The 27909-nt window shown below is 43.8% G+C and overlaps 2 protein-coding genes and 1 long non-coding RNA gene across 3 annotated transcripts in view; 1 reads left to right on the forward strand and 2 right to left on the reverse strand.

The window, feature by feature from the left end:
* The window catches only part of TIMM29 (translocase of inner mitochondrial membrane 29), a 103794-nt gene that overhangs the window by 49484 nt on the left and 26401 nt on the right, over positions 1-27909 (reverse strand). The window lies entirely within an intron of this gene.
* Positions 2307-26970, reverse strand: LOC147024879 (uncharacterized). The gene is made up of 18 exons (XM_085885229.1): positions 25861-26970; positions 17510-17589; positions 17256-17387; positions 16886-17044; positions 16545-16724; positions 15943-16131; positions 14435-14590; positions 13871-14059; positions 13277-13456; positions 12892-13143; positions 12268-12372; positions 11929-12126; positions 11271-11594; positions 11051-11149; positions 10615-10950; positions 10294-10468; positions 9068-10115; positions 2307-3461 (listed from the first exon to the last, which is right to left on the reverse strand). The coding sequence occupies exons 2-15, from the start codon at positions 17570-17572 to the stop codon at positions 10879-10881; spliced, it is 2298 nt and encodes a 765-aa protein (XP_085741355.1). The 5' UTR covers positions 17573-17589; positions 25861-26970; the 3' UTR covers positions 2307-3461; positions 9068-10115; positions 10294-10468; positions 10615-10878.
* On the forward strand, positions 13007-19542 carry LOC147024880 (uncharacterized). The gene is made up of 3 exons (XR_015059256.1): positions 13007-13145; positions 13319-13400; positions 19343-19542. It is a non-coding gene; the product is annotated as an uncharacterized LOC147024880 (long non-coding RNA).

A 27909-nucleotide genomic window follows, 5' to 3' on the forward strand; every position in this document is an offset into this window, starting at 1 on the left:
TGTGCCAAACATCACATTTTATATTTTGGCCAAAAAGTTCCATCTTGGTTTCCCCAGACCACAGAACCTTTTCCCACTTAGCTTCAGAATCTCCAGAGTGGTTTTTTGCACACCTCAAATGGGACTCAAGGTGGGCTTTTTTGAGTAACAATTTCCTTCTTGCGACCCTACCGTACCAGGCCAGACTTGTGGAGTGCTTGGCGTATTATTGTCACATGCAGACAGTGACCAGTCTTTGCCAAAAAGGCATGTAGCACTTTCAAAGTTGCCATTTGCCTCTTGGTGAGCTCTCTGATCAGTCTCTTTGCTTGGTTATCCAGTTTGGAGGGATGGCCTCATCTATGCAGGGTGTTGGTGGTACCATACACCTTCCACTTCTTAATGATTATCTTGACTGTGCTCTGAGGGATATTCAAAGCCTTTGAAATATTTTAATACCCATCCACTGATCTGTGCCTTTCCATAACTTTATCCCGGAAGTCTTTTGAAAGCTCCTTAGTTTTTCATGGTTGAGTCTTTGCTGTGAAATGCACTACCAAGCAGAGGAAACCTACAGGAACAGCTGATTTTATTCTGAAATAATCAAAATCACTACAATTTAACACAGGTGGAGAACAATTAACTTGGTGTGTGATTTTGAAGGTGATTGGTTACACCTGAGCTATTTACAATTGCTATTATGATTGGGGGGGTTGGGGTGGACACTTATCGAACCAAGATATTTGAGTTTTGTATTTTTAATTTCCTTAAATTTGTAGAATTTGCTTTTCACTTCGGAGTTGTGGGTTACAATGTATAATATAGGTGGTAAAAGTCTGAATTAATTTAATTTAATTCCAGGCTATAAGGTAACAAAAGGTGAAAATTTTGAAAGGGGGTGTACTTTCTTTAGGCACTGTGTGTATGTGTGTTTGTATGTACTGTATCTACTCATCTGAGATGATTTGACCAAGGATGCTAAAACTTTCAGGGTCTCACCCTCAACCATTCCCCCACAATACCCCCCCCCCCACCGCAATCACTCCCCAACAGCCACCATAATCCTGCAGAAAACCCACCACCATTCCACACCACCCCCTCCAATACCCACTACAATCCCATGCCCCTTCTCCCCCTCTACCCTCCTCCTCTACAATCCTCCATCCACCGGGGAGGGACATCACCACCTTCCAGACACAAATGGTGTCCGGAGAAAGTCTGAAAGGGGACGATCCACAACATACAAGACACCTCGTCAGCTTGCGACAGTGGGACAATGCATTCATCACCCATTTTATCCGCGGTGTCATGTGTTGGGCAATGATTTCTGCTCGAGTAATAATATAAACGGATATTCCCTTATAAACCTATATTTAACAGAAAATCCAACCTCACAGAGCTGAAGTGATCATGTGACCAGCATTTTCTTCTTCACTACCACCTCCACCTTCTTTCTCTGAATCGTTCGCACAAGGTACAAAATGATACATACGGCTTCACAATTCCCCAGAAAGCATTTCCATTACTACTTTTGTCTCCAACCATTCCTCCAAAATCCCACGAATCAGTTACAAAATTCTGAGAACCATCAGAGTTGCTCATGACGGTGGAATCGGTATCTGAATCCAAGCTCAAAATACAGTTTCTCGAGGTAAAGCCACCATACGGATCAATATGACGTCAAGGTGTGACGTCACTCACGAAATTAGAAATCGACACTCGAGGGATTTTTTGGATACTTTGTGATTTGCAAAAAAAAAATTCGAATTTTTCTTCCCTTCAACTTAGACTGTGATTAATGATTCTAAATGGTTTTCAGGTTTAAAAAAAATTACATTTGGGGTCCCCTTTAATAGGACATTAATCTATATTTAGTCTTAAAATATTGCAAAGGGTTTCAATTTGATGTGAACTTAATGTTATTGCAATAAAATGATTGAATTATTCCTTTTTCGAGAATTATTTTTTCCTTCTGGGGGGTGGAGGGGTGTTCCGCAAGATCCCATGTTATCCAGATATTACTGCGGGATGGTTACGTATTCAGGGTTAACACGTGACATTAGTTCTTCGTGCCTGTTATTTGTGCCCTTTATGACATCATCAAACACAGTAGGTTTCCTGTTTGGAATGATTTCCAATTTTGTTTCACTGTCTGACAGGTGGTCAGAGTAAAAAAATTATCTCACTCCTCTCTGCACATGTGTGATCGGGACTAATTCAGAGCCAAAGTAGTGCGAAACTACAGGTTCCTTTACCTATCCGTGTTCAAAATATAGGGGTGAATTGAAATGAAGTTCTTCCTCGACATAAACTGCCGTTTGTAGACGGTCGGAGCTTTTTCCATCCGTGTGCAAGGTAAAAACAGCAATGGGACAACCATACTCGTACCCGTCATCCTCTGCCTAATTCAGTCACTCCAACCCCGACAGAGGGGGCAAAGCTAGAGAGTTCAAGGGGTGATCCCCTCAGGCGTTGTGGTCCACACAGTTCACTCAGCTCTTGTCTTGCTTTGCTCTCTGTGGACAGTTCATCTTCACCTGGGAGTTCTGCAAGTTCTCTGAAAGCATGAGTGCTGAAGGGAACATTGAGATCATGGCATAAGCTGGCACTTTGTGTCTGGGTTCATTGTAATCCTAGAGTATGATGATGCCATAGCCCCGTTAGCCGGCAGGTGATGAGACACCGCCGTTCACCTGGTTACCACGCTGAGGAGGGGTTGGACTTATAACCAGGACACACCACACCACACCACACCACACCAAACATGGACACACCACCACCACCACCACCACAACACACAGACACACCGGAACACAACACACATAACAAACACCCAGACAAACCAAAGACACACTACACCACACATGGACACAACACACCACACACTGATGCATCACTCACGGACACAGCGCACCACTCACGGACACAACAGACCACAGACACACCACACACAAAACCACAGACACACCACACACGGACACACCAAAGCCCACACTGATGCACCACTCACGGACACAAACCAAACCACACACTGATGCAACACTCACGGACACACCATGCCACAGACACTTTGACAGAGAACTTGGAGCCAAGAGACATGTACAGAACTTCCAAATGTACTTCCTGAAAAAGGAAAACCATTCTTCTGTTCTGTTTACACATCAAGGCTGCAATTTAAAAAGATCATTTTAACTCACCCAGTGAAGGTTCTTCATTCCCACTTACTTCCTGATAAATGACAGTTACAAGAACACAGATTATGATTTCTTCTTCTTCCTCTTTCGGCTTGCTCCCGTTGGGGGTCGCCACAGCGGACCAACTCTCTCCATTTCGCTCTATCCTCCACATCTTCCATTGACACTCCAACCACCCGCATGTCCGCCGTCACCGCATCCATGAACCTCTTCTTTGGCCTTCCTCTTCTCCTCCTGCCTGGCGGCTCCATCTTCAGCATCCTTCTCCCGATATACTCCGTTTCCCTCCTGTGCACATGTCCAAACCATCTCAATCTCGCCTCTCTCACTTTGTTTCCAAACCGTCCTACCTGCGCTGTCCCTCTAATACACTCATTTCTTATCCTATCCATCCTCGTCACTCCCAACGAGAATCGCAGCATCTTTAACTCTGCCACCTCCAGCTCTGCTTCCTGTCTTTTTGTTCGCGCCACCGCCTCCAAACCATACAACATAGCTGGTCTCACTACCGTCTTGTATACTTTCCCCTTCACTCTTGCAGCTACCCTTCTGTCACAAATCACTCCTGCAACTCTTCTCCACCCACTCCATCCTGCCTGCACTCTCTTTTTCACTTCTCTCCCACACTCTCCGTTACTTTGGACAGTTGATCCCAAGTATTTAAACCAATCCACCTTCCCCACCTCAACTCCTTGCAACTGCACCATACCACCACCCTCCCTCTCATTTACGCACATGTACTCCGTCTTACTCCTACTGACTAACATTCCCCTTCTCTCCAGTGCGTACCTCCACCTCTCAAGGCTCGATTCAGCCTGCTCCCTACTCTCCCTACAGATCATGATGTCATCCGCAAACATCATGGTCCATGGAGACTCCAGTCTGATCTCGTCCGTCAACCTGTCCATCACCATTGCAAACAGGAAAGGGCTCAGAGTCGATCCTTGGTGCAATCCCACTTTAACCTTAAACCGGTCCGTCATTCCTACCGCACACCTCACCGCTGTCACACTGTCCTCATACATATCCTGCACGATCCTCACATACTTCTCCAACACTCCCGACTTCCTCATACAATACCACAACTCCTCTCTTGGCACCCTATCATAAGCTTTCTCTAAATCCACAAACACACAATGTAACTCTTTCTGGCCTTCCCTATACTTCTCCATCAACATTCTCAAAGCAAACATCGCATCAGTGGTGCTCTTTCCTGGCATAAACCCACATTGCTGCTCAGAGATCATCACCTCTCCTCTCAACCGAGCTTCCACGACTCTTTCCCACAACTTCATGGTGTGGCTTAACAACTTTATCCCTCTGTAATTTCCACAGCTCTGCACATCACCCTTATTCTTGAAAATCGGAACCAGCACACTTAATCTCCACTCCTCTGGCATCCTCTCACTTTCCAAGACTTTATTAAACAATCTGGTTAACAACCCCACTGCCATCTCTCCTAAGCACTTCCATGCCTCCACTGGTATACCATCTGGGCCAACCGCCTTTCCACTTTTCATCTTCTTCATAGCAGTCCTCACTTCGTCCTTACTGATCCACCCCACTTCCTGATTCACTATCTCCACCTCTTCCAACCTTCTCTCTCTCTCATTTTCTTCATTCATCAGCTCCTCAAAGTACTCCATCCACCTTCTCAACACACTCTCCTCGCTCGTCAGCACATTCCCATTTGCGTCCTTTATCACCCTAACCTGCAGCACATCCTTCCCAGCTCGGTCCCTCTGTCTTGCCAATCGGTATAAATCCTTTTCCCCTTCTTTTGTATGCAACTTCTCATACAGCTCGTCATATGCCTTTTCCTTGGCCGTAGCCACCTCTCTTTTGCTTTTCGACGCCACTCCTTGTACTCCTGGCGACTTTCTTCATCTCTCTGACTATCCCACTTCTTTTTCGCCAACCCCTTCTTCCTTATACTTTCCTGTACTTCCTCATTCCACCACCAAGTCTCCTTATCTTCCTTCCTCTGTCCAGATGTCACACCAAGTACCTTCCTAGCTATCTCCCTCACAACTTCTGCTGTCGTTGACCAATCATCCCACCCATCTTTACCACCATCCAATGCCTGTCTCACCTCCTCCTTAAATTTCACGCAACAGTCTTCCTCCTTCAGCTTCCACCATCTGGTCCTTGGTTCAGCCCTCACTCTCTTCCTCAACCTCACCTCGAAAGTCATCCTACAGACCACCAATCGATGCTGTCGAGCTACACTCTCCCCTGCCACAACCTTACAGTCACTAATCTCTTTCAGGTTGCATCTCCTACTTAAGATGTAATCCACCTGTGTGCACTTTCCTCCACTCTTGTATGTCACCCTGTGTTCCTCCTTCTTCTTGAAATACGTGTTTACCACTGCCATTTCCATTCTTTTTGCAAACTCTACCACCATTTGCCCTTCCACATTTCTCTTGTTGAGACCGTACCTCCCCATCACCTCCTCATCCACTTTATTTCCTTCCCCAACATGTCCATTGAAAACACAGATTATGATCTTGGTGATATTAATGTGCAATAGTTACATGACGACATCAACCGAATGATCGACGCTTTCATTGGTGACAGAATGAAGGAAGAACAACGCCAAGGAAGGAATAAATCACAGAATCGTTTTAGAATTTCTCAACAGTCCTGCACTCGACAAGAGCGAGGCGTGCATGTGTGTGACACTTTTGTTGGTTTGTTGTACAATAATTCCATTCCCACCTGGGCCAATTGCACCAAAATTTACTGTACCACATTGTGCAACACCAGTTAGGTCAAAATCACAATGAAAGTTGTTATTCTTAATCAAATCGATGTTACAACAATAAATCACGGTGTTCAGGGTGATCGAGCGTCGAATGACGGGAGCCAACACTGGCAGGGAGACACCTCCCAGGCTGGCTGAGGAGCCCAGCTGACGATTCAGAAAATTTGAATGTGAATTACTATTTGTTTCTGCGTACAGGATGGAAATTGATAAACAAAGGGTCAACATTTGCCAGGAGACTCCACTGAGGTTAAGTAGCAGTCGCACGATCCCGTACAACCTCAAATATCAATCTTCTTGATGGTTTACTAAAGCCAAAAACAACCCGATCTTCATCGGATGACCCAACTTCTGACCACGAGAGTCTACTAGCCTGACCTTGTTATAAAAATTGCATCATTGGGCCATGTGGTACAATCGGGAGATGGCTATCGGGTGTTATTAATGTGTTACCGGCTTTGCTGCACAACCTGCACTAACTGCCAGCAAGAGGTGTGATGTACGTTTGAACACATTGTTGCGGACGCGGCAGGGATAACTCCGAAAGGCCGACACGTCTTTGAAAAGACCACGAATGCCATCTACACTCACCTTTGGTTGGATCCTCATCCATGTCACTTTACCGTACCGGAAAGATGACTGAAGTAGATGGGGAACCGTGCCAGCGGTTGGTCAAAAGATGTTAATTGGCTGAGCGAACCAACGTTACACGCCACTCCCTATCATCTATCAAAGGCCAATCCACCGCTTGGGCTAATTAATTGGCCTGTAGCATTATAAGAAGCGATTATCGTTGCTTTGTGTATCTATTATTCTGTGCGAGATTAGGAGAATGAGTTTCGCTTGACGAGTCGCCATATGAATTTGCATTATGAAGAGTTACACTCCCAGGATATTGCAAATTGCCTCCCATTGTTGCATGACAATTATAGTCAGGTTGTGGGATTTAATTAAAATTAATCCTTTTCAAGCTGCTTTTTACAAGCGTGTGAACCCACTCATCGCCAAGTTATGTCTGGTGCAAGTAGTCAGGATTCTTGGGTTTATAAACCGATTGGAACTTTCACCCATAGGTGGCAAATGGCAGTCAGGACTGCGATAGTGCCCCCTGTTGTAAATGTTTTTTGTTTTGTTTTGGAGAATCTGCATTGACTCGTTGACTTTGAATGTTGTGCTGTGTGAATCCCTTTAAAATGATTTATAGAATGAATAAATAAATGATAATGATGAACAGCATGAAAATTGATTTGACGAACTACATTAGATATTGAAATGAAGGCAATCATGGAATCGATTGAGTGTGAAGATAAGTGATAAATAAAAAATCTCAGATCATATAATTTCCTGCTATTTTGTTCAATACATCCATCACAGGAGAGAGGCTGTGGTGTAGAATTGTGGGGCACAGTTGAGAAACTCTCCTACCCAGTTGGCACAGAGCTTCTTCTTCTTTCAAATGCAGCACAACGCTGCGGGTACCAACATTGGCTAGGGGTGGTTGTGCCGCTGATGCAATGCCCTCTTGTAGGATATGGCAGGAATTTGCAATTTGTTAATGGTGCTGGCGATAGCTCGCCTTCCCTTCATGAAGGACACCGTGGGATCTTTAACGTCCACCTCACCAGCTAATGCCAGCAGATGGGACGTCCGTTTAGCGTCTGTCCGAGGGACGACACACACAATGATGAATCACCAGGATGACAGTTTACAGCTGGGTCGGGATTCAAACCCAAGCTAGATAGCTGAGAGGCAAATATGTGTACCACTACTCAGCACTGCACTGCAGTATTCACCTTGTACAGGGTGGCCATAATGTCTTGTCACCCCTTGTAACAATAATTGTGACATTGCCTCTGTGTGAACACCACTGCACTGATGACTTTAAACAAGAAGTGACACTTGCTTTTCATCGTAACACTCCACAAATGCTCCGGAAAATGTTCCACAGATCAAGGCACAATATTATTCTCTGTAATGACAATGATGGAGCACAAACGGATCCACTGAAATACTTAAGGCTCGTGTCGTATGCTGTACAATGTGTACTAATGTAAATGAGTACTACAAATGAATGTGATATAACTTGCACAACACTTCAGTGTTGCCAGCTAATGTGGTAAGAGGCAATGTCACAATTCTTACAAGGTGTGACAAGACAATGTGGCGACAATCGTGCAGTCGTGTATATAAACAGTAGTATTATGCACATTATATTTGCTCAGTAAGTTAAATGCAGAAACATATACACCTTTGTTTCAGGACGTCACCATAAGTGGCATTCATAATTATTTATATCATTGCCAGAGTACCCATTATAGTGTCATCGCCATGCAAATGCACCCAGCAGATGGTTTACATCTTGTGGACAGAAAACTAAATCAGACCTTGGACAGAGACTTTCAGTTGAATTCAACTTGAAGTTCAAGTTTACGTGTGCATAATTCGGAGACAATCGTACATCTGCTTGCAGTTGTACAATTCTGAATGCACTTGTGTGACAATTTTGAATCGAGACAACAGGATCTGGATGTTATCTGAACAGCCTGGTTTTAGGATGGTTACTGGTTGTTCTGATAGTATGGTGCAGAGGTCGCACATTTACCTTTGAGCTGTCGATTTAGGGTTCGATTCCTGACCTGACTTTAAACTGTCGGATTTAGGATTGGCAGGTAAGGGTCGGAATGAGGATTGGCAGGCTTAATGTCCACACCCTACTCCCTACAATGTGGCCATTGAGCCGGGTGTCCCATGTACTGGTGCCAGCTGCTCGGTGGATACTAACGGTCCCTTTGTGGCTGACAAAGATTCGGTGAGTGATCATCGGCACCCTGAACAAATTACAAATTCCTGCCCAAACCACCTTCAGTGGAGCCCAGGCCAAGCCAAGTGCTTCGTGAAAGACCTGGTACAAAAACATTCTCTGACTGACCCCACAAGAAGCTAAGAACATTCGGGGCTATTGAGAAAGTTAAATTGATTGAAGGTGCAAAGTTAACTTACAATTTCACAAATTACAAAGCAATCTTCCGTTTGTAAATGTCTCATTAGCAGCAAGATCCCTGGAAGGTGTTACAATTCGTCAGAAGATGTGGCGGTGAACAGGACATGTTTGAAAACCGCTCCTTACTTGTTGGAGGCTCTCAATGTCGTTTCGTAGTTCTTCCTTCACTCTCAACATCCTTCTCTAGGTCTTCCTCATGCTATTGTTCCTCGAGCTGAAGTTGCACTTCTGCAATGTTGGTCGTAATATTTTTTTCATATCTTCCGAAATCACCTTATTTTTCAATGTAATCACAACAAATTTTTCGTCTTTTGCACTCATCTGTTGCAAAAGCACCTTGGCCTACGTGGCAGAAACATGAGTGTTATTATAGACAGTAAAGTTTCTGTTTCCTGTTCTATATAATGGGAAATCAAGAAAGCAACATGTTTGAACGAGAATTCAAGACCACACAGCTCACAATTGAGCACTCCCTCTAATCCTCAATCAATAAATGTCAAGACTTTATGGAGGTGTCCCGCTAAAATGCAAAATGGGTCAACTCTTGTTAAACACCTGGTGTTGGCTTAATGGTTAGGGGGGTGGGCTTTGGATCCTAGGGTCCTGAGTTCAAATCCCGCTCAGCTGTTGAATTAATACCAGGTGGGGTTAACTCAGCCTGTCATCCTTCCGATGTCGGCAAAATGAGTGCCAGCATGCTGGTATACTGTGTCGGAGTGGCGACCCGTCCAGCATTGTGCCCAATAGCCAAGGAGACTGCTTAAGCAGCACCAACGCTCTGCACAGAGTGTGGTCCCAATCTCCTCCTCTTGTTAAAGGTGAAAATTTCACATGGAATTTCACAAAATCCAAGAAACATTCTTCCATTTGTAAATGTCTCATGACCAGTATGACACCTGGAAGATGTTAAAACTCATCAGAGAATGTGAAGGGGAACATGATGTTCATCCCATTGGCATCTGTAGTCCCACATGTTTGATGGCAGTTCCTTACTTGTTGGCCTTCTGTAGCTCTTCCTCATCTCGCAACGTCCTTCTGTAGGTCTTCCTCATGCCGTTGTTCCTCGCACTTAATGTCCACTTCTGATAACTAGGTCGTAACATTTTTCAGATCTTCCGAAATTACCTTGTTTTTCAAGGTCGTCACATTGAATTATTCATCTTTCGCACTTGACCTGTGTGGCAGAAACATTGTGCTCATGAAGAGACAGACAAAGCATGATGAAGAAATACCATGAAAGACAATACAATTCACCCATACAAGCATAGACAATGATAATTAGTGAATTAATCATTCACATGGAAGGGTGTACCATCCAAATAAAACGAGAAATACCATGCAAGGGAGCGTACCTGCTTCCTCAACTTCCCTTCATCATAATTTTTCTGCAGTTGTTAATGATGCAGCTCTTCTTCCATAAACAGCGAGTGTTTAAAGTGTTGAAATGTTGTCTGTGCGCAGCTCCTTTTCAAGGCACACATCCTCGTCATGACAGGCCTTCATTTGTATCTCCACGAAGGACTTAACCTGCAAGTCAGATCAATAAGCATGTCAGTGAGTACAGCATGTGTGTGGGAGTGTGGGTTGCTGTGTTGTGTGAGATGATAGACATTATCAATCAGACAAAGGAAAGATTATACTGCATTGTGAGTAAATCCCAGAAGGTACTCAACTGCTCGTGATACTTGTCATCATTCTCTTGCAGCAGCTGTTTTGGATAAGTGATGATGCGAGTCACAAATTTGTAATTTCCATGAGATGACAATTGTTTGTTGGTCCAACCACATCGTTTGCAAATGGATACATTTTGGAGAATAAAATAATAATCTCATGAGACTTCGAAAATAAAACAACAGTCGGTGGTAACTTCAGATCTTCTTCGTCTTCTTTCATGTGTCATACCTTCAGATGTAGTGTCATCTTAATCATTGCTGTTGTTAAGAAGCTTCCTCACGAACCTCCTGAAGGTACATCGGTCGCTGACCCTTTAGACGTGAAATCCATTTCCGCTGAGGAAGGGAAGAGGATACATGCACTTAGACATGCAAATGCTTTGAGGCAGGTATTAATTGTGAATTGGCACACCAGACGAAGACAGGAATGACTTACCTTGCGAAGATCTATCAGATCCTGCAGCATGAAGCGAATGCGTGACGACATTTTTTTCCCCTTCAAGAGTTCATTCAAAGAGGTGAAATACTCATTAATCTGTCGAGACACAAACATACGGTGCTAAGTCAGCAAAATGAAGATGTGCAAGAAAGATGATGAAAATCGGCAGTATAAGAGTAAATGTGTTTATGAGAATTCAAAAGTGATGTTTCATTACCATTGCGGGTTGTTTGGAGTCCAGGTTCTGTCCAACAACACCAAGGAGACGACAGAGGTACTCAAGTGACTGCTCCTTCCCATCTTTGAGCAACTCCCTAACTATGTCGGAGATAATAGATTCATGCAAAACTTCTGCATTGAATAGTTCCCCGATGAAGATTATGTTACCCAGAGCACGCTGTCGGGCTTTCTCCTTGAACGCTTCATTGTCCAAGCTGGAGCTCCCATCCATCCCTATTACATACTCATCCTGGCAGCCTTGAATGAGTAGTATGTGAAAGTTTAGGATGTTACCTGGCTTACTTGTTTCATGTACCGCAATCTGTAAAAAGAAAATAATGGTGGATGTTATTAAAGAAAAGGGGCATCTATTCATTGAATACTTTTTAAAGGGGGTGGGGGAGGCAAAATAAATTGGGAAAATAAAAAGTGAAAAAAATAGAAGGGAAGAGCATAGTGAGGCTGAGAAAGAAGTGGTGAAAGAGGGTAAACAAGTTTGGGAGGAAATGAGATTGCTGGGGCAGTATGTATCAGTTTGTGAAACAGGGAGGTGGAGATCACGGGAAGTGGGGAGAAGAGCAGATATTTTCAGAAAAGGATGTCTGTTAGTCGTGTTCTTTCCCTGATGAGTTGTGGTCATGGTGTACTTCTCTTACCTTTGAAAGGTGGGAGCACATATTTGCATACACCTCTGAAAATTTTGATTCCATCATTGCCTTGTTCAGGACAAGCTGAACAATGTCCTTCAGATGACCTTCCTTTGTGATATTGATGCGCTTCATCTGATGAATAATCCGGTCAAAATTTTCCGGCGTCAATTTATTGAGCAGAGATCGAAACTGCCGAATTATATCCTTGGGAAAGGAAATGGGAGTAAAACAAAGGAGGCGTCATTCGTGAGGAGTCAAAAGAATAAATGAGTTCAGAAAGAAAAGTATATTTGAACATTAAATCTCCACAAATGGCCACATTTTCAAATGGAACAACAAACTCACTTCATCATCACTCATCATCCCTCTCTTCTTCGTGGGCCTCCAGGCATTACTGGAAGATTTGAGTGGCTCATCATATTCACTCACATGGTGCAAAACACGAGGTTTCTGTTGAACATAATAAATAGTCTTTAAAATAACACAGAGGCAGAGAAACACGAGATTGACGGTTACTGTGAAATAGGCACTGCACCCGTTCCAAAAATTATAATAATAGGAATCGTACAACTTGTAATTTGAGAAGTGGATGTTCATGTGATTGTTTATATCTGTTGTTTAAACAGAGGAAGTTGAAAACCTTTGGTTGCACTTGTGGGGGGGGGGGGTGGGGTGTTCAGGGTTCAGGGTAGGGAGTAGGGGTAGACACCAATTCCCTCTATGTAAATGTTTATGATATGTTGCTTCCTGGTGTAAGTCAATGGTTCAAGTTGTGCTCAAAAGTGCCATTTTTCGAGGGAATCACAAATAAATATCGGATTATAAAGTAAAAACAGATTGTAAAATGATTCGAACGATCAATAATGTGAGTTGTTTTCAAGCTTTTGATGACTGACTGACAAGGTTGTTTTTAATATCGGCTGGGAATGGGAGTGTTTCTGTTGGGTTCTTGAGATTGTGTTGCTGTACCTTGTTTTGCTGAGGTTGACGACGCTGCAGGTTATTTTGGTACATCTGTTGCGTCTGAGGCTTCTCAAGCTTCACTCCCTCGAAAGGAAGCTGCGAAAATGGTTGCTGCTGGGGTTGCTGTTGTTGTCGCTGCTCCAAATTCTGCACTTTAATGTGCATGTGGCACATTTCCTCTATGATGGAATTATGTTTAAGAATCACTGCATCCAAGCATTCGTTTTTACTTTGGAAATCAGCCATCAGCAGTGTGACCTGTAAGTGATTAAAAACACATCAGCACACATTCAAGGAAACATTATCTTCAACTCTTGAGGATCAGTTATTTTGTCTTCAAAGGTCAGACAGTATCGAGCAAGTTCCACATTGTGAGATAATGGTTGCTTACTTGTTGGTGGGAATCAATGTGAATTTGCTCCTGCCTCTGCAGCTGTTTCTGCAGCTGCTGCTCCGATTCATAAAACTCGCTTCTCAGGTTCGTCAGATCCTGTGAAAGTTCTGTATTTTTCGAGGTAAGCCCTTTGAATTCTTCATCCTTCACAATTAAACATTGCGAAAGCACCTCGATCTGTGGGGCAGAAACATGACAGCGTCAACGACAGTGAAGTTTCTGTTTTCTGTTCTAAGTAACCTGAAAGAAAGCAAGCGACATGGTTGAAAGAAAATCCAACGCCACACAGCTCGTAATTCAGCACTCCTTCTAATCCTCAATCAATAAACATGAAGACTGTTTGGAGGTGTCCCTCTCAAGTCTAAACTGGGATTAATTCGGGTTAAAGGCACAAAGTTCACACGGAGTTTCACAAATTCCCACAAACACTCTTCCATTAGTACACAAATTCCCACACTCTTCCATTTGTAAATGACTCTATCGTCATGACCCCTGCAAGGAGTTAAAACTCATTCGAGCTTGTGATGGTGAACATGATGTTCACCCTCTTGGCATCTGGAGTCACACATGTTTGATAAAATGGTTCCTTACTTGTTGGCAGTGCTCAACGACCTTCTGTTTCTGTAACTCATTCACTTGCAGCTGCTCCTGTTGCTGACGTTCCACTTCTGCCAACTTCTTTATAACCTTCATCAGATCATCTGACAGGACCATATTTTTTGAGGTCATCTGTTTGAGTTCTTCATCCTTCGCACTCAAACGTTGCGAAAGCACCTCGATCTGTGGAGCAGAAACATGACAGCGTCATCGACAGCAAAGTTTGTTTTCTGTTCTTCGTAACCAGAAAGAAAGAAAGCAACATGTTTGAAAGAAAATTCAACAGTGAACAACTCGTAATTGAGCACTCCTTCTCATCCTCAATAAACAAACATGAAGACTGTTTGGAGGTGTTCCTCTCAAGTCTAAACTGGGATTAATTCGGGTTAATGGCACAAAGTTCACACGGAGTTTCACAAACTCAATAAACACTCATCCATTTGTAAATGGCTCATTATCATCATGACCACTGCAAGGTGTTAAAACTCATGTGGAGGTGAGCATGATGGTCACTCCCTTGACATCTGTGGTCCCACTTGTTTGATAACGGTTACTTACTTGTTGGCAGCTCTCAATGACCTTTTCTTGCTGACATTGCATTTCTGACAAGTTGTTTGCCACGTTCATCAGATCCTCTAAAAGCAGATTACTTTTCAACGTAATCGCTTTGAGTTCTTCATCCTTCGCATTCAAACGTTGCGAAAGCATCTCGATCTGTGGGGCAGAAACATGACAGTGTGATTGACCAATAAACTTTCTCTTTTCTGTTCCACATAATCAGAAATAAAGAAAGCGACATGTTTGAAAGAAAATTCGATGGCACACAGCTCGTAGTTGAGCACTCCTAATTCTCAATCAATAAACATTAAGACTTTATGGAGGTGTTCCTCTCAAGTCTCTCTGCAGATCTGGATAAAATCACAAGCTGGTCCAGCACATGTCTTTCAATCCTTATAAATCTCACACTCTCACTATGTCTCTCCAAAAGGACCTTTTGGAACCCCCCCCCTTCAACCCCCTATCTACTTTCTCAACAATCCTCTGGAAGAAGTCCTTTCTTTCAAGCTTCTGGGTCTCACTATCCACCATTATCTTTCCTGGGAAAGTCACATTTCCAACTTAGCCTCCAAAGCCAGTTGCCGACTAGGAATCCTCCATCGTGCAAGGTCCTTCCTCGGCCCACCTGAGCTCCTGACCACATATAAAGCTTTCGTCCACAGTGGGATGGAGTACCACTCTCCCCTCTGGGCTGGTGATCCTGCCTCTCACCTTTCTCGGCTTCACGCTGTGGAAACCAAGGCATTTAGGATCATCGGTATCTCCCGTGGTGAAGCTGAGTCTTTGCGCCTCTCACTCTCTCACCGCAGGCTGGTCGGTAGTCTTTCTGGCTTCTACCGTCTCCTTTCCGGTCTTGCCCCCCCCCCCACTCTGTCTGAGATTTGTCCTCACCATATTTCCACAGGGTGTTCAATGTCCACCAACAACCCCCTTCTGGTAAAACTACCAAAATCACGAATGACTGCTCACCTTCACTCTTTCATTCCTATTTTTCCTGCCTTTGGAATAAATGCCCTCACTCTATTCATTCCCATTCTTCCCTCCAGGCCTTCAAAACAGCTGTTCACCACCACCTCTGATCTTACCCCATCCAAATCCTTGATCTTTTCTACCCCCATTAATCCATCCCCAAACTCATCTCCTTCAAATTCCCTGCAATGTCCATCTTGTATACCCCATGTTCCCCGTCCCATCCCTCTCCCTTCTACAGATCTCCTAATGTCTCTGTTCCCCACTGTTTTGTCCTTCCCACTCTCATCCCCCTTACTGTGTGTTGTGTGTTAGCTATCATACGAGCCTCAACAATGTACAAACACATACAAAAAAGTCTAAACTGGGATTAATTCTGGTTAAAGGTGCAACATTCACATGGAGTTTCACAAATTTCATAAAACAGTCTTCCACTTGTAAAAGTCACATGAGCAGCATGACCTCTGGAAAGTGTGGGAGTGAACATAATGTTCACTCCCTTGACATCTGTCATCCCACGTTTGATAACTGTTCCTTACTTTTTTGCAGCTCTCAATGTCCTTCTGTTGATGTTGCGCCTCCTGTTGTCGCTGCTCCTTGAGCTGAGATTCCACTTCTGATAAGTCGCTCATCACGTTTTCAAGATTCTCTGAAAGTTTGTCATTTTTCAAGGAAATCGATTTGAATTTTTGGTCTTTCACACTCAACATTTGAGAAAGCATCTCGACCTGTGTGGAAGAAACATTGTGCTCATGAATAGACAGATACAGCATAACGAAGAAACACCACGAAAGATAAGCCTGGTGTGAGCTTCCCGACATGGGTGGCTTGAGATGTTAGGGTCAGAAGATCTGACCGTCGTTTCATTGAAATAACACTAGGTTGGTTGGCTCAGCCTGTCATCCTTCCGAGGATGGCAAAATTAGTACCAGTTTACTGGAAACATCGGCAGCACAACCGTGCTTCCAGAAATGATGCAGCCAGCAGCCAGAGGCTGCATTCGAAACAATGGTAACAACCACCAAGATAATATTATAATTCACATATACAAGCAAATATAATGACAATTCGTGGATGAATCACTCACACGGAAGAGTGTACAGTACAATTGAAACAAGAAATACCATGCAAGGGTGCGTACCTCTTCCTTCAACTTAGCTTCATTGGTTTTTTGCTGCAGTTTTTGATGATTTATCTGCTCTTCCATACACACCAAGTCGATGTTAAGTTTTTTAATGGTGTCTGTGTGCACCTTGTTTTCAAGACACACAGCCTGATGCTGATTGTCCTTCACTTCAATTTCAACCAAGAGGGACTTTATCTGCAAGTCAGATCAATAAGCATGTCAATCAGTACAGGAGGGGGATACAAATACAGCAACTGGGAGTACGAGTATGTGTATTGTGTGAGATGTGAAGACATTATCAATCAGACAAAGGAAAGATTATACCGTACTGTGTATAAATCCCAGAAGGTACTGACCTGCTCATGATACTTCACATTGTTTTCTTGCAGCATCTGCTCTAAATGATGCAGCTTTGCATCCAGATTTGTAGTTATATTTTCAAAATTTTTCTGATTGTCAGAAATCTGACGACCCTGCTGATCATTAATTTCAAGCTGTGTTTTCAGTTGCTCGATCTGCAAAAGTCAAGCCATGTAGAAAATAAGTTTCTCCAAGTTCTGTCTGAATTATTGGTGTGGTACTGTATACACACTACCTTTGCACCACTCCTACTTCTGTGATTTCAGGCGTTTCGAGAACAACTAGAACTGACACAGTCATGTTATGTTGAGCAGGAATTGGAAAAAGAACCCAAGTCAATGGGAATGAACACCCAAAGCTACGTACCTGCTGCATGTTTTCTGCATTGTGTTGGCGCACCTGTTCCAGGTGTACCTCCTCAGGAAAGTTTTCAGGTTCCTGAGCCACCTGGACATCATTTTCAGGAACGCTTCCACTCTCCTCCCTTTTTGCTAATTTCTATCAGGAAGATTTTTTTTTAATCAAAACGTGTTAAGACATTTGCAAAAAAATGTGGTTGTGTTCGTTTCTCAAAAGTGTTGTTTTCCCGTGACAGGTGTACGTGGTTTTGTGTAGTTTACCTGTCGCTTTCCGAAAAGCCTTTCCAGCCAGTTTTTCGTCTTTTGTACATAGGATTTCCCCATTTTGAATCAAGTCAATCCTGGAGAGAGAGACAAAGAGACAGAGAGACAGAGAGAGACAGAGAGACAGAGAGAGACAGAGAGACAGAGAGAGACAGAGAGAGACAGAGAGACAGAGAGAGACAGAGAGAGACAGAGAGAGACAGAGAGAGACAGAGAGAGACATAGAGAGACAGAGAGAGACAGAGACAGAGAGACAGAGACAGAGACAGAGAGAGACAGAGAGAGAGAGAATGAGGGACACAGGGGGAAATTGTCACCTTCACAAGTTTTCATGTCAAACAGGTGGTAAAGCTATTAATGGGTTTTTTTTTTAACCAGATGCTTTATCTCAATGGACACACAAGTGTCCGTTATTAATGCTCTTCCTGCTAAAAGAGCAAGCAGTTGTGGAAAAAAATTTCAACGCCTTGCGTTGAAAAAAAAAACCATACGAGTCCTCTCACCACAAATCTTCTTCATTTGAATAACTAGTATGGGCCCGTAGGTGAGTGCCAGTATGTGCAGCCCTCTCTCGCCCCTCTCTCTCTCGCCCTCCTCACTCGCGCCACCTCTCTCTCCCCCCTCTCTTGCCCCCCTCTCTTTCCCCCTCTCTCCCCCTAGTCTCGCCCTTCCTCTCTCGCCCCTCCTCTCTCGCCCCTCCTATCTCGCCCTCTCTCTCGCCCCCACTCTCCCGTCCCCCTCTCTCCCTCCTCTCTCTCGTGCTCCTCTCTCCCTCCACTCTCTCGTCCCCCTCTCTTGCCCCCCTCTCTTGCCCCTCTCCCCCTCTCTCCCCCTCCTCTCTCCCCCCTCCTCTCTCGCGTCTCTCTGCAAATGTATTCACAAATGTCTACCAAGCACAACAATTAATTCAAACCTTGCGAAAAAAAAACAGCTTTCAAACCTTGGGAAACACTTGAGAAACAGCTGAAACGGATAAAGAATGATATCAAACCTTGAAAAGGCACATACTCAGGTCCCCAGCGTCGATTGTGACATCATAACAAACGAATAAAAAGAAGAAGAATTGTAACGTCAATCGTGCAAAAAAAAAGAAATAAAGAAATAAACATTAATTGTGATGTCATTCGTGATGTCATAGCACTGTGTCTTGTCATTGGTCGACAGATAAATGGCCGTAACTTGGGAACCGCTCGTCCGATTAATATCAAACCTCGAAAAGGCACGTCCGCGGGACCCCAGCAATATTCCTGGCAAGTTTCAATCAGATCGGACCGTCAATCGTGCAAAAAATAATAATAATAATAATAATAATAAATAAATATTAATTGTGACGTCATTCGTGACGTCATATCATCCTGTCTTGTCATTGGTCGACAGATAAATGGCCGTAACTTGGGAACCACTTGTCCGATTAATATCAAACCTTGAAAAGGCACATCCGCGGGTCCCCAGCAATATTCCTGGCAAGTTTCAATCAGATCGGACCGGCGGTTGTCAAGAAACGGCGGTCGCAGACAAACAGACAGACAGACAGACAGACAGACACACACACACACACACACACACAGAAATTGCTGGAATTATAGATAGATTATACACTGCACATCAATTCGTTACATGCTTTGGACCCAAACATCATGGTTTATAACACGTCTGCTGACACACGGTCGTCCCACATATTTATCCTGGGTTTTGGCTCTTTTTCTCTCGTTATCATAAAGCCAGGGGAAAGAGTATGCTCTCCACACACACCACATTAAATCTTCCAACATGTAGAGCTCTTTCGAACCACTGACTCACTCACTCGTATAAATGTTTTGTACCTTTCAGATGAGGGAGATGAAATTTGACATCCATCCATCCATCCATCCATCCATCCATTGGGACCACACTCTGTGCAGAGTGTTGGTGCTGCCTAAGCAAGTCTCCTTGGCTGTTGGGTCCAATCCTGGACAGGTCACCACTCCGACACAGGATACCAGCAAGCAGGCACTCATTTTGCTGACCTCAGAAGGATGACAGGCTGAGTCAACCCCACCTGGTATTAATTCAACAGCCGAGTGGGATTTGAACTCGGGATCCTAGGATCCCAAGCCCACCACCCTAACCATTAAGTCAACACCAGGCATTACATTTGGTGTACTGTTGCAAATTGAAGCCAATATCCCAGGAAAAAACCAGAAGGACACGATTCAATGTCGAGACGTCACCAGATATGCCTCCTCAACATTATTTCATCATATATACATACTTGCACCAAATTTGATTTAAATCCCTGAACTAAGATTCAACATATTAAACTATTCTGGCTGCTCGACCATGTATCCGATCAGGTTGTAATTTAAAACATATATTTCCCATGACTACTCGATCTTAACTGTGACATTTTATGTCGATTGATGAAGGGGTTCAAGAGAATTACTTTTTCAAAGATTTTCGTTCAAACCAATATAGCTGTCAGATCATATGACCCATTGGTTCACGAAAAAATATTTTCACGAAAAAAATAAGTGACCACTATATTCGTTATTGTTGTGTGTCTGTCTGTCTGTCTGTCTGTCTGTCTGTCCCGAGCATAGCTCCGTCGGTTTTGATCCGATCTTGATAAAATTTGGGTGGGAGGTTTATATCATAATCGAGTTGTGTTTTCCTGAGAATGGACGTGGTGCGCCCATTATGGGCGGAGCCACGCCCAAAAAAACATGTGTTTTTAGGGGGTAGCTGATTTCAATTTGCATCTTCTCCTAGGGGGTTTGTCGAATCTGACAGGGGTTTCGTATTTGATTAGCCCAATGGTACCTGCATAGCCCCACGGAGATCGATTTTTCATTTTCGTACCAAGGTCAAGGTCACAAGGTCACAAACTTAGAAAATTGCGAATTTTGACGTAAAAAATTATCTTCTCCGAGGGGTTTGTTGAATCTGGCAGGGGTTTTGGTATTTGGTTAGCCCAATTTTACCTGCATAGCCCCACAGAGCTCAATTTTTCATTTTCGTCCCAAGGTCAAGGTCACAAGGTCACAAACTCAGAAATTGCCAATTTTGACATAAAAAATTATCTTCTCCGAGGGGTTTGTCGAATCTGGCAGGGGTTTCGGTATTTGGTTAGCCCAATTTTACCTGCATTGCCCCACAGAGCTCAATTTTTCATTTTCGTCCCAAGGTCAAGGTCACAAGGTCACAAACTCAGAAATTGCGAATTTTGACATAAAAAATTATCTTCTCCGAGGGGTTTGTCGAATCTGGCAGGGGTTTCGGTATTTGGTTAGCCCAATTTTACCTGCATAGCCCCACAGAGCTCAATTTTTCATTTTCGTCCCAAGGTCAAGGTCACAAGGTCACAAACTCAGAAATTGCTAATTTTGACATAAAAATCATACGACCGCCCAAACTTTGAGATCTCGGATGGCAATATTTTTTATGCATAATCTTGAGGTCATTCCCCACCTTAAGTCTTGAAACCATTTTGCTCTATCTCGAACACCTTGCCCGTGGCGCCCCCTTCAAGTTTGTTTTTACGCTGATTTCATCAAAGTATGGATAATCCGAGGAGTGAGAAATGCCATATAGCCTATATGACGTTATATTGTTCCTGGAATGTTCCAGAGGAAGTTTTGCACCAGAGGTCATAATCCTTGACCTTTGTTCTTTAAAGTTCACAAAGGTCAAATTTTCAAAGTTGTGGGAATCAAACCGGGTTTTCGACCTTCTTCGACAAACTAACTCCAATAAGCTGTAGCACGTATCCTGTTTCCTTATTTTAATGCCCACAACATTGTTTTCTGACCTTTAAAGGTAATGCAAAGGTCAAATTTTGAAAGTTGTTGAACGAAACCGGGTTTTGGACATTTTGCAGCTAATAACCGGTCACTCGTACTACATCACGGGTTCCCAACCGGGGAACAGGTGTTTGGGTGTTTCAGGGGGAAATTCTAGTCTGGAATTAAAATTCTGGAAATTATCAGAAAATAATTAGAAAATAATTTCCAGTAATAGCCTTCTGTTCTTCTCTTCTCAGGAGTACCCGTTTCCTGAACTTTACCCGCTTTCATTCTTATGTTTTATTTTCTTTCTTCTTTTTTAGTTTGTTCTTTTCTATTACATGTCTTAATATGATCTCTCTTGTTCTTTTCAGGTCCGCAAGTGATCATGTCGAAAACGGATATATTCAGAAGCATATCTAGACTTCGGTTTTACGTTCGTTGTGAATAACGGGGAACATCTGCCACAATGTGTCATCTGCACAAAGACCTTGGGGAATGGTAGCATGAAGCCATTCCAGATGAAGCAACACCTTCAAGGATGCCATCCCGAACTACAGAACAAGGATCGTGAATACTTCAAGCTGAAACAAAATTATCTGAAGAAGATGAGACTGGACTCAACTGGAACGTTTCGTCAGCAAACGGACGCTATTGTGAAAGCGTCATACGAAGTCTCGTACAAGATTGCGAGGGAGAAGAAACCACACACAATTGGTGAAACATTGGTGAAGCCCTGTATGCTGCAGTGCGTGAAGTTGGTCCTTGGTGAGGCTGCCCACAACAAGATGACCCAGATTTCCCTTTCAAACAACACCATTCGGTCACGGATCAATGATATGGCTGAGAGCATCAAGAACCAAGTTGTTCAGAAGGTTCGAGGGTCACAGTTTTTTTCGATTCAACTCGACGAATCGACAGATGTTGCGAATCTGTCCCAGCTGTTGGTCTTTGTTCGTTATACCACCGAAAAGGAATTGCAGAAGAATTCCTCTTCTGCAAACCTCTCCAGACCACGACCAAAGCTCAGGATGTGATGGACCTTATCAATGACTTTTCGAAGACAGCAACATCAGCTGGGAGTCTCTGGTTGGGGTGTGCACGGATGGTGCCCCAGCCATGCTCGGCTCTCGATCGGGGTTCGTCACGCTCGTCAAGCAAAAGAATCCGGCAGTGGAATCGACACACTGTCTGATCCACAAAGAGGCGCTTGCTTCGAGAACTCTCCCCAAGAACTTCAAGCGGCATCTCGAGACTGTCATCAAAGTCGTCAACTTTATCAAGGGTTCCGCTCTGAACACTCGGCTGTTCCGTCGGCTCTGTGAAGACATGGAAGCCGACCACGAATCGTTGCTGTTTCATACTCAGGTGAGGTGGCTCTCAAAGGGAAACATGTTGCAGCGAGTCCTGGAATTGTTTGATTAGGTGGTAGCCTTCCTTCGGGCCCAAGAGAATGTTGTGCTTCTGGAGGCGTTGAAGGGTGAGTTTTTCCGTGTGCAGCTGTCCTACTTATCCGATATTTTCAGTGCATTGAACGAGCTCAACAGGAAACTGCAGGGCAAAGGGACCAACATTCTTTTTCAGTCGGACAAGATCAGAGCTTTCGTGGCTAAACTGGAACTGTGGAAGAAAAGAGCGGGGATTGGAAGTTTTTCCTCATTCCTCGCTCTGAACGAATGTGTGGAGGATATGGAGGATGGTCTGCCTGATCCAATTGCCGAGGATATCAAACAACACCTCGAAGGCTTGGAGGAAGAATTCAAGTATTACTTCCCGGGGATCACAAACGAGAGCAACGAGAACAAGCTTATCAGAGACCCATTTCAGAGGAACGTTGATGATGTGCCAGAAGCGTGGCAGGAAGAGTTCCTGGACTTGAAAAACGACTCTACAGCGAAGGATGCCTTCCAGAATATGGAACTGGAAGAGTTTTGGACCCAAGTCCGAAGAACCTACCCGCTTCTTGCGACCAATGCTCTGCGGATATTGGTCCAGTTTTCTTCCACCTACCTGTGTGAGACAGGATTTTCGGCACTGGTACACCTCAAAACAAAGGCACGCAACAAGTTGGAGGTGGAGGCGGATCTTCACTGTGCGCTCTCCATAACTCCCACAGACATTGAAGGACTCGTGAACGGCAAACAATGCCAGAAGTCACACTAAAATGCTGTGTTCTTATTCAATACAATTTAATGTTAGCTGTGTTAGTGCATTTGAAAAATAAATTAGTAAATAGTCTCAGTGTGTTTTAACTGTTCTTTCTCTCATACACATGAAGGGGGAAATCTGGATGGTTGAATTGGGTGCAGGGGGAAATGACAGAAAAAAGGTTGGGAACCACTGTACTAGATCATGTTGATCATTTTTATAACTTGGTGAAACATTATCACATTGTGATCCCTGGTATCCCAAAGGTTTGGGGAACATGTGGGTGAAGTTTCCCCTTGATCTATCAAGCCGTTCTGGAGAAGGTTTTTAAAGGTTTGAGGGTAAATTCAATATGGCTGCCAATCCATGTGACTGACAACATCATTGTTCAATAACTTTTTGTTCCTCATGGAGAGGCGATCACACCTGTAAAGGTTTGCCTTGATCTGTTCAGCCGTTTCGGAGAAGATTGTTGAAGGTTTTTATGTTGAAAACAATTATAGCTGCCGAACCACGTGACCGATGACGTCATCATTTCCCTCCCCCATACAATTTAGCCCAAGATCACTCAAATTTTTTCAAAATGATCGGATAAATCATTCGATGTCTGCAATTATGACGTCATAAAGAAGCCATCTATGACATCATCGTCAAAAAAAAACATCACACATGTTTCCCATGTGGAAATTGTGCATCCATGTGTAAGTGAAGTTCACACATGGACGCACTATGACGCATCGCAATGATGCTTCACATGTGCCAAGTTTCATTGTTTTTTTTTTCCATGGAGCGGTTTCAGAGATACAGAAAACCAAAGTTTTCCTTTTTCCAACACAGCTGTCACACCATGTTTGCTATGATGTCATAATTATCATCAAAACATTCTACATGAGAAGTTACGCCAATGGTGAAAAATTCCTGTCAATCGGACAAACCGCGTCCCTCCATCTCCTTGTTCATAGATACCGATGTCATTCCCATTTAAATTCTCTCTTGTTTATTCTGTGACTTCCTTTCCAGGGAGATAATTCCTGCATTATAACTACGCTGAGTGAAAGACCCTGACTTGTTACTCTCTCAACTGTCTTGTTCGTTACTCTCAGGCGATGCGTGGGGCCTCGTCCGGTCACTGTCAATTCTGATGAAAAACTTCTACACTTATTATGTTCACTATGACGTATCATATATGTGTGTATATATATATATATATATATATATATATATATATATATATATATATATATACATACATGTAATTTACACATTTATAACCGGCCTCGCCGGTGTTTTGGATAAATATCAAAGATAAAATTGTCGAGTGAGACCCAGGTTGTCATGCTTGTCCATCATTTCAGCCTTAATGGTGAAAAGAAAACTGATTTTTGTAAGAACTTGATCTTAGCCATTACTATTCGAGACCTCGCGACCACCAGCGACATCAAAAGTTGGACACATCTGACGGCAAATGCAGAAATCGACAAACGAAAAAGGTTCACACTGGGTGGTACTCACTCTGTGTGGAAACGCGTGAAAAATAATCCAATAAATGTCTATTCGTTCAGACTTTTCACTGTCAGAGAACTGACTGAGAATTTAAAAAAAATTATCGATTTGTTTGCCGTTGCTCGGGCGTTGCTAGGGAGCTCGGGCTGGGGTGTTGCTAGGGAGCTCGGGCTGGGCCGTTGCTTTGAGAAAAACGCTTTAAAATGTCTATTTACGGGGAAAACTGCCCGCACGCATAATATGATATTGTTAAAACATCCGATGAACAATATTTACATCGACTGCGATTTTAATTTTTTCCCACCGCCATAAATGTCAACAAGCTTTTTCAATCAATTCCATTTTGCCAAGTAACAAAATGGCGGATTTTCATGTGTTGCTTAGCAACCGAGGTTGCATACCACAAAATTCATTTCAAATTTGACAAATTTGAGGTCACCTCCTGAATTTACACATTTATATAATTATAACGCACTGTGACGTATCATTTATATAATTTACTCCTAATAATTTACACATTTATATAATTATAACGCACTGTGCCGTATCATTTATATAATTTACTCCTAATAATTTACACATTTATATAATTATAACGCACTGTGACGTATCATTTATATAATTTACTCCTAATAATTTACACATTTATATAATTATAACGCACTATGACGGATTTGAAATCTCACAAACGAAAAGAACCGAGTCACGTGACCGACACACTTCCGTTCAGGCAAGTCATTTGAACAGGTCGTCACGCCAGGAACATGATAACCAATTAAAAACGGCTTTCCTGAACATCGCCGAGGGATAATGATGAGAAAAGAACAATGGAGTTGTGTGTGCAGGAAGAGACAAGAGAATCACCGGAGAGAACTCACGTACAGTTCGTGTGAAATTTGGTAAATCACCGTCGATCCAACATCAGCACAAACTCACGTTAAACACCTTGAAGAGAAGATCCAATTAAACGAAGACCCCGTGAAGATGCCGTAAACAATAACACGTCCGATCACCATGGAAGATTCCGAACAATGAACAATGAACTCAGAGACCACGCCCTAAACGCGGACCTCGTTGGAAACACCTCCACGTGTTTCATTCCCGTTTGTGTTTCTCGCGGTTCTCGTTTTGTTCATAATCTCACGGTTGTTGATCTTATCAAACCCCCAACACCTTCGTTTACTAATATCACTATCTGTCATGTATCTGGACCGGAACAACCCATCGATCACCTTTCCCTTCCCTCACGAACACCGTTCAAGAGACGACAAGACCACGTGGAGCGGTTGTTCCTTGTTTAAAGGGTTTATTTAAACTCCTTCACGATGTCCATCTCCGTTCACCCGAAGGTTTACCTTTGTACAGGTGTTGACGAGATTGGAAAACGCCAACATTACAAGTGTTCACCTTTATAACAGGTGGGAGAAGGTTTTAGTGTGAACGCAAAAACACAGCTGCACGAGGCCATTGGACCTCTCTGACGTCACTGTCAAGCGTGTCACGTGGTTGAGTTCGCTGTGATTGGTGTAAAGTACGTACATAATTACACGACTTGTACCTTTTTAACGGATCATTAGTTTATGAATTATTACTAATTGTTATATTTACCTTCCATCACTAATCGCACAAACCAATGACCGTTCAAGATGGCAGGTGTTCTTCACAACGTTAAACGCTTCCTGGTGATCAGAGACCTTTGTGGGACTGTTGGTCCAGCAGTGGGAAGGTGTCGTCACCCTTTAGGGGTTTTCCGAACCGTGACCGTGGAAAGTGAATCTCAGGGATGGGAACACAAGGTCCATTGGGGTTTATCACGACCAGGGGGATGAAATACACGTTCCACGTTCGGAACATCTTCGATCGATCCTCGGAATCCGTTTAACATTGAACACGTGCAGTGATCGGGGAATCATTGACACTCACAAACCCGCCATTTCACCTGTCACACTCACCTTTACTTTATGATTTATTCCTGTGCTGGATACCGGAGGCAATGGGGGTCGGCGTTGGGGTCTGGTGGGGGTCGGGGTCGAGGTCAGGGTGGGGTCACGCCTAAACGAAGCAAAAGTATCCCATGAACATATATCTATAATTCCAGCAGTGTGTGTGTGTGTATATGTGTGTATGTGTGTATGTGTGTATGTGTGTATGTGTGTATGTGTGTATGTGTGTGTGTGTGTGTGTGTGTGTGTGTGTGTGTGTGTGTGTGTGTGTGTGTGTGTGTGTGTGTGTGTGTGTGTGTGTGTGTGTGTGTGTGTGTGTGTGTGTGTGTGTGTGTGTGTGTGTGTGTGTGTGTGTGTGTGTGTGTGTGTGTGTGTGTGTGTGTGTGTGTGTGTGTGTGTGTGTGTGTGTGTGTGTGTGTGTGTGTGTGTGTGTGTGTGTGTGGGCCTGTCTGTGACCGCAGTTTCTCGACGACCACCGGTCCGATCGGATTGAAACTTGCCAGAAATATTGCCGGGGCCCCGCGAATGTGCCTTTTCAAGGTTTGATATTAAGGTTTGAGAGTGGGGGCGAGAGAGGGGGGAGAGAGGGGGCAAGAGAGGGGAGTGAGAGAGGGGAAGGAGAGACGGGGGTGAGAGAGAGGGGGCGTCACAATTCAAGAGAGGAGGAGAGAGGAGGGGGCGAAATAGGGGGTGAGAGTGTGGGCGAGAGAGGAGGGGTGAGAGTGGGGGCGAGAGAGAGGAGCGAGAGAGGGGAGGGAGAGAGGGGGTGAGAGAGAGGGGCATCACAATTCAAGAGAGGAGGAGAGAGGAGGGGCGAGAGAGGGGGTGAGAGTGGGGGCGAGAGAGGAGGGGTGAGAGTGGGGGCGAGAGAGAGGAGCGAGAGAGGAGGGGGGAGAGAGGAGGGGCGAGACTAGGGGGGAGCGAGAGAGAGAGGGCGTCAGAATTCTTCTTCTTCTTCTTCGTTTGATATGACGGCACAATTGCCGCTGGGGACCTGAGTATGTTTCCAAGGTGTTTCCCAAGTTATGGCCATTTATGATAT

Source organism: Eptatretus burgeri, chromosome 6, assembly GCF_056783735.1.
Source record: "Eptatretus burgeri isolate ZD-2024b chromosome 6, Ebu_testis_v1, whole genome shotgun sequence".
Classification (NCBI taxonomy): Eukaryota; Metazoa; Chordata; class Myxini; order Myxiniformes; family Myxinidae; genus Eptatretus; species Eptatretus burgeri.

Bases quoted from the DNA above. Each gene is read 5' to 3' on its own strand.
- LOC147024879 (XM_085885229.1), bottom strand. From the start codon at position 17,572: ATGGGGAAATCCTATGTACAAAAGACGAAAAACTGGCTGGAAAGGCTT. The intron at 16,725-16,885 runs GTCAGTACCTTC...TCTGACTTGCAG, and splicing joins ATGTGAAGTATCATGAGCAG to ATAAAGTCCCTCTTGGTTGA. The intron at 11,595-11,928 runs GTAAGAGAAGTA...TTCTTTTTACAG, and splicing joins TGTGCTCCCACCTTTCAAAG to ATTGCGGTACATGAAACAAG.